The 7,006-nt window shown below is 37.9% G+C and overlaps 1 protein-coding gene across 1 annotated transcript; it reads right to left on the minus strand.

Annotated features, from left to right (window-relative positions):
- Positions 1 to 5,560: 5,560 nt before the first annotated feature.
- LOC104880392 (pistil-specific extensin-like protein) lies at positions 5,561 to 6,331 on the minus strand. Its single transcript, XM_010656866.1, has one exon. The coding sequence runs from the start codon at positions 6,329 to 6,331 to the stop codon at positions 5,561 to 5,563; it is 771 nt and encodes a 256-aa protein (XP_010655168.1).
- Positions 6,332 to 7,006: the final 675 nt, after the last annotated feature.

Here is a 7,006-nt window from a genome sequence, read left to right on the forward strand (position 1 = left end):
TCCTTGAATTGAATCATGAACCCTAAATTTGATGGCAACACAAAATTAACATATCCCTTGATATTATATATTTTAATTTAGTCATAGACCTTAAAACTTTTAGGTGGCTAAATTTTTCTTGAATCTAAATAGATCTTAATTTAAGTTTAAATAATATTGAATAGTATTAAATATTACGTGTCTTATTTGGACACACTTCTTGCTTTTCTTTTTTAAAATAGAAAATATTAATAAATTATATATATATATATATATATATATATATATATATATATATATATATATATATATATATATAAAAATAAATAAAGAATAAATCCACGTAAAAATTAAAATTTGATGTAGTACACATTTTTTGATATGTCCATTTTAAAACCATTTTTAAAACTATTATTTTTTTAACCTACATGGGTAAAAGTTCTTTTATCTTATATAAAAGTTATTAGTATGTGTTTCTTGATTTTAAATATAAAAAGCATGAAGTGTATCAAAATAAACACTAAATTGTTTTCTTTTCTAATTTTTTTTTACTTAAATCTTAAAAAAGCCACTAATTTAAAATCATTTTTAAATAGTTTGTTTTTAAATTTATCACTTTCTCTAAAACAATTTTATTTTAATGGAAAGAAGTAAAAAATGTTTTACTTTTATTTTAAATTCGAAAACAATTTTCTTTAAGAATTTAGTTGAAACAAACAAACAAGGGAATGCTTAACAAACCATCTATTCACATTGGAAATTCTAGGTAAATTTTAGTACCAAACATGCTAAGTGGCAGTCTTTAATAATGCCACATCATTGAGAGATTAGGTATTATAAAAATCATAAATGCTTCATTCTTAATAGCCCTAGGGTTAAAATTACAAGTTGTCCTCAAAACTCTTAGTTTTAATCATTCAATAAAAGCAAACAATTCAGTGTTGAATTGGAAAATGATATCAAGCTACTCAAATCAATATAAAATCCATATTAGAAGCGCATGAATCTTCAACCTTTCAAACTAACATTAATAACCATCACATGGTTAAAGCTGCAAGAACCTCAACTGAAGTTGGTTAAGCACTTGAGGAGTTATACTAGTTGTGCATGTAAATTGAATACATTGGTTGGTTGATGAATGAAATGCGTAAGAAATTCTTTCATCTATGAAATTTCTTTTATGGTAGTAAAGCCACGACAATCTCTTGAATCTTCTGTGAGAAAATCTCAGCTCTAGAATATTTCGTGACAACTAAATACCTTCAGTCGCATTGATGGCAACCTCAACCCAATCTTCTAGGCTACAAGCTAGAGAAACACCTATAACTTCTTCATCAAATGGTTCCATTTAGCAGATGCTAGTACTAAATCATGCACTTCCAATTAAACTAGACAGAAACAACTATATTCTCTAGGCACTCGCATGGAAAAATGTGGTGTTTGCTAATGGCTAAAGATAACAAATTCTAGTGATTCAAATCTAGAATTCATTTTGTGATGAGGATTTGATCATATGATATTGAGTTTGATTTACTCCTCACTCACTCCCAAAATTATGAGACATATCATTGGTTATCAAACTTCTCATGCAACTTGGTTTGCATTAGAGAAGATTGTTTCAACCTTATCCAAGGCTCAAATTACGTAACTAAGAATAGAATTTCAAACAACAAGAAAAAGGTTCACTCTCAATGACAAAATATATCTCAAAGCAAAGAATCTTATTGTTAACCTAGTTACTATTTGTGAACCTGTAACAAAAGGGATCAAATTCTTCAACTTCTTGGAGGTCTTGGAGCCGACTACAACTCCATATATAGTAGCCTCACTTACAGCTTGTGAAGATGATATCTCTCTCCACTTGGTATATAGTATTCTTGATTCGTGCCCAATTGGTGTCTCAACTGATTTGTGTCTAGTTGGTGTCCCTTGATTGAGGGAGTAATCAACAAAATTTATAACCTATTACGCCATATACTAGGGTAGCAAAGAAAAAACTACTATAGTATAGCGGCTCTAGGATCGTTCACTGGGAAGGGTTTCCAAATTACAAATGATACCAATTCAAAGTGAATTGGTGTTGTTTCATTTCAAGGTTAGCTTAATAAATAAAACAAAAACTTTGATTGGTAAAGATTTAGATTTAAAATGACTACAAAGCAAGTGATGGAAATTACTTAGGAAGAAAAACATTCCTTGGAGGATCAGGTTCACTAGGGAGGTTCCTCATGCAAAAGACATAGCTCAGGTCAGTTGGTTCATTTCCTTGCGTGAGAGAATCAACATATAGTCAATTCTCTAACCGGTGTTGTACAGATACATCCTTTAATTAGATTTCAGCTTTAATTCTCTCACTGATGCAACTTGCAACGGTTCGAGCCTCTCACTAAGCCTTAACCATTCAAGGTGATCTTTAACCTTGGACTTTCCTTCTCAAGCTCGCAAGAGATAACTAATGGATGTCTCCTTAGAGTCCAAAAGCTTACCAAGTGTTGGCAATTCCAGAAAATCCTACCTTCAAGTCACCTCCCAAAGGCTCGCAGGGGGTAAACTAGTGCATCTCCATGGTTGGAGATCACTTGCCTTACCAAGTGTTGGCCCAGGTGACTCTAAGGTGTTTTAAGTTAACTAAAAACATAGAAATCACTAAAGGATTTCACTTCCTCTTCATTCAAGGCTGAAACCACAAAGCTCTGCATTCTTGCACTTGGAACCTTTCCCGGCAACCTTAGCTCCAAGGAACTAAAGGTTTAGTTACTCATTCTCTGGGGAAACTTCCTCAGAGAGTGCATAACTTAGAAAAAATGAAAAATACAAAGTGAGAAGGTAAGGCAAAACAAAGGTTCTGAACTTTACTTACTTTCAAACTTTTACAAAAGAAAGGGTTCCTCCCCGAGAACAGGCTCTCGAGAGCTATTTATATCAACAAAAACAAAAACTAATTATTACATGGATATTTACTCTTTTTACTAACTTAAAAGCTAAGGAATCTTATAATTGGTGGCTTTCAAGGAGAATTTTGGGATTTAGACAACAAAAATCTGATGAAAAATATCTCCCAATGTCGGTAGCAAATATCAGGAAGCACTAGGGACCATTTCGCAGGTGAAAATGATGTCTGCGAGATTTCGTAGAGGCACAAAAAGGGCTACGAAATCACTTCGCAGCAAAGGGCTGATTTCGCAACGCTGCGAAGTGGTCTCTCAACTTGTGGTATTCGGCTTCCATCATGACGGGAAACTTCAGGGGGGAAACACAACACTGTACAAAAAGGCTGCGAAATCATCTTGCAACAAAAGGGTGATTTCGCAGCGCTGTGCAAAATTCTTCCTTCAGCTTGGAGCGATCAGCTTGCAATGGCTGTAACTCCTTCGTTTGAACTCCGAATTGCATACCGTTTGAAGCATTTGATTGTTAACTTCCTGAGCTTCGAAACGACATATAGCATGCATAAATTGGACTTCATAAAGTGCTCCAAAAGTGGCTGACATGACTATCATCAAGAATATGCTTCATGACAGATTTCTCTTTGCTTCTTCTCCTTACATTCCGGATTTACTCAAGGCAGCAAAGGACTTCAAAGCTTTAGTTCTTCACGTTTCTGAGCTTCAATTTACTTTTCCAAAGATTCCAAACAAATCTCCTCAATCTCGGATTGCTTTGGTGATCAAAAAGGCTATCAAAACACCAAAACTTAACACATATTGATTAGAAGTGCTTGCAAAGGTCCTTAATATGTTAATTGGGTTAAAAGGCAATAACTACTACTCAAAAGTGTTTAAAAGAGTTAATTACAAGCTATGAAATAGCACATTTGGAGTAGTAATCACTCCCCCCAACCGACATATTGCTAATCCCTTAGCAATGAAGGAGAGAAAAGAAAAAAATAAAAATAAAAGTTACTATAATTTACAACATCATGCTGATTACTTCAAAAAATTTTAAGTGGCATGATGATCTAACTCCCACATGGAACATTGAAGAAATATAAACTCAAATTTCAACAAGAGTTATCAAAAACTTTGCTAAACAATATTAATCAAGGGAATGCATTATGCAAACTGAAGTTTTAAAATCATTTTCACTTCCAAAGAACCAAACTTTATTCTTCCACAAAAATCTAAGTGTATGATTCCTTAGCTTCCGAATATAGTATGCTAAACTAATCTCTCCCCCCAACCTATCTCTTTTCAACACTTAGTAAACTGACCAAAATCAATAAGAAAAGAACACATTTTTTTTTAAGGAGGCTTAAAGGGGTATTTTTTCTGAATTGTCCATGTAACGGGGGTCCATCGATGACTCCCAACCAATTAAGGTTTAGGGCATCAAGCTTTAAGGATCTTTCAACCACTAACTCCTCGAATTTTACCCCGGACTTTTGAGAATGATTGATTTTTTAATACCCAAGCACCTACCATATGCTAACTCCACCTATCCACCCTTGTAACGAGCATTGAGGTCGGTGATTCCCAACCAATTAAGGCTTAGGGCACCAGGTTTTAAAGATTTTCACCATATACCCCTCAGACCTTGCTTGGGCTTCAAGGCAAGCAAACATTTTTCTTTCTTTATTTCAAAGGCTCATTGGCCTTTCATAAGGTGTCTCAACTTTATCAAATGAGGTCAAAGGTACCAAGTCCCAAAATTTTCCTAAGTCAAGAGGGAAATAGTTTTTCATCTTATACTCGAACCTATTGTGCACAGTGTGTGAATAGCTTAAAGTGGAAGAACTAAACTCGATTTCAATAGAAGCTTCAACAATTGAACGACTTTAGTAAGCATAATCCATATTCTAAGTCAAGTGAAAAGCAACAGTTCAATTTCTCCTATTTTAATTTGAAAAATTTTCCTCAAAATCCATGGAGATTAGAGTGGACTATAAAAGATTACAACTAATTTATCAACATAATTGCATTACCAAAATAACTTAGCATACTTCCTTTCTCATTTCTCCCCCCCCCCCCCCCCCAACCGAACTGAGCATTGTCCTCAATGTGATATGGGTGATTGCAATTAAAGGGAGGAAGTGGTACCTCCTGAGTGATGTCAATTTCGAATACTGATTGGAGAAACCACATGTTTCAAAAACAATAAAAGATATGAGTAGAGGAAGTAGGATAAAATAATGCTAAGAGTACTCATAAATTGATAGATTTGTATTACTTCATTTGATGAAAATACAAAAAGAGAACAAGTAATACAATTAATCCCAGTATATAATATCAAAAGCATGGGATTTCTAGAGCTATTCTAGTAAAGAAAATATAAGGAAAATACATAAAGGAAATACATAAAGGGCATATATAAAGGAAACTATGAAAATGATCAGATAGTGGCTGGAGGATGATGTGGAGATGATGGCTCAGCTGCCTCTGCCTCTCCTGTAGTCGGCTCCTTAGGAGGCATAGTCTGATGTACAAAAGGAGGGGCCTGTGATGGCTCTGGTGGGATAGGAATGCTCAGGAAGTGATATAGTACCCAGATAATGTTGAATCTGCCTCAGGATGGCAGTGTGCTCCTGGCATGCTCTAATGGCTGCCATCTCCTGAGCAAGGCTGCTCTGAGATGCAGTGAGAGTCTACAGTGAGCGACATAACTCCTTATACTCAGAAATGGGAATGGCCATCCTGGGCTCAGTTGAAGAAGATGGCTGTGATGAGGCTGGAGTGACTGGAGGGGCTCTGGATATGATAGGAGAGGCAATAGGTATACCCTCAGGTATATGACGTGGAGATGCTCTCCTGGTAGTTGGTATTGCAGCTGGTTGTGGCTGCCCTGGCTGCTTAACTCTATATGTTGTCATATTGTTCCATTTGTCGAGAGTGAAGACCTCTCGGCAAATATGTTTGCGCTCCAACTTAGGATCTGATGGATACCCCAAATGCTCCAGAATCTGGCATAGCAGCCGTGGAAAGAGAAGTGGAATGGCATCAGCTCTGCAGTCCAAATTCCCTTCTATTGGCGGCTGAGTGAGCATCAGACGCATAATTATCATTTCAGGAGCTACCCCGGATGGAATTTGGGGTTCAGAAAGTGGCGGTTGGAGCTCCTGAGGCTGTGCTGGTGGTGCCGGAGATGACACCAGAGATGGCGCTGGAGAGGGCTCTGGAGACTGCTCTGTTAAGTCTATGGGCTCTAAGCTTTCAACCCTGGCCCTCTTTTGCAGGGGCCGACCCCCTGACCTAGTGAGATAACGCCTCGCCGGAGGCTTCTGCGGCGCGGGCTTCGTCGGAGGGGAAACAACTTTTGGCCATGGAGGTTCAGAGGTGGGATCTGGAACGGGTTCCTCTCGCGGAATTCGTTTGCGGCTGGAAGGAGAGGAAGACTTGGCTCCTCTGGTTCGCGCCATTTCGGATTGCCGAAATTTGGCCGGAAGTGATGACTGGAGAAGATGATCGGAGATTCGCACGACGTCGGGCTCGGGCAAGGAGATGAACAGTCAGCAACTATGGCGCGCTCTCTTTTTGAAACCCTTTCGCAGCTTAAATGACCGATATATATAAAAATAACGGAATATTAAGGGTCATTTTGAGTTTCGCAGAAGAACGTCGATTTCGCAGCAAAAAGCTATTTTCGCAGCCTACTTCGCAGTCCGTTTTGCAGTTGCGAAAGGAGTGTCACTGTGCTGCGAAATGGCACTCGTGTGACAAAATCGATTTCGCAACTACGAAATACCCTGCGGAATGGAACTTTGGATGCGAAATCAGGGATTTTCACACTTTATAGCTTCGCAGCCGTTTCGCAGCTGCGAATTGGGGGCTCCTGTGCTGCGAAGTGGCACTCGTGTGCCAAACTTGGTTTCGCAGCTGCGAAAATTTTCGCAGAGGAGTCAAATGAGTTGCGAAATGATTTCGCAAAGGATGGCCGCTTTCGCAGAGACATGCTGATTTCGCAGCGGCTTTGTTTAGGCTGTGAAAATGGTTTCGCAGCGAAGTGCTAATTTCGCAGAGGATTTCCTTAGACTGCGAAGTCTCGCAGAGCCCTGTTTTTGCTCTGTTTACACTCTGTTTTTGCTCCGATTTCT

This window comes from Vitis vinifera, chromosome 9 (genome assembly GCF_030704535.1).
Source record: "Vitis vinifera cultivar Pinot Noir 40024 chromosome 9, ASM3070453v1".
Lineage (NCBI taxonomy): Eukaryota > Viridiplantae > Streptophyta > Magnoliopsida > Vitales > Vitaceae > Vitis > Vitis vinifera.

What these genes read in the sequence shown, in the direction of transcription:
- LOC104880392 (XM_010656866.1), bottom strand. Translation starts at nt 6,331, where the DNA reads ATGGCGCGAACCAGAGGAGCCAAGTCTTCCTCTCCTTCCAGCCGCAAA.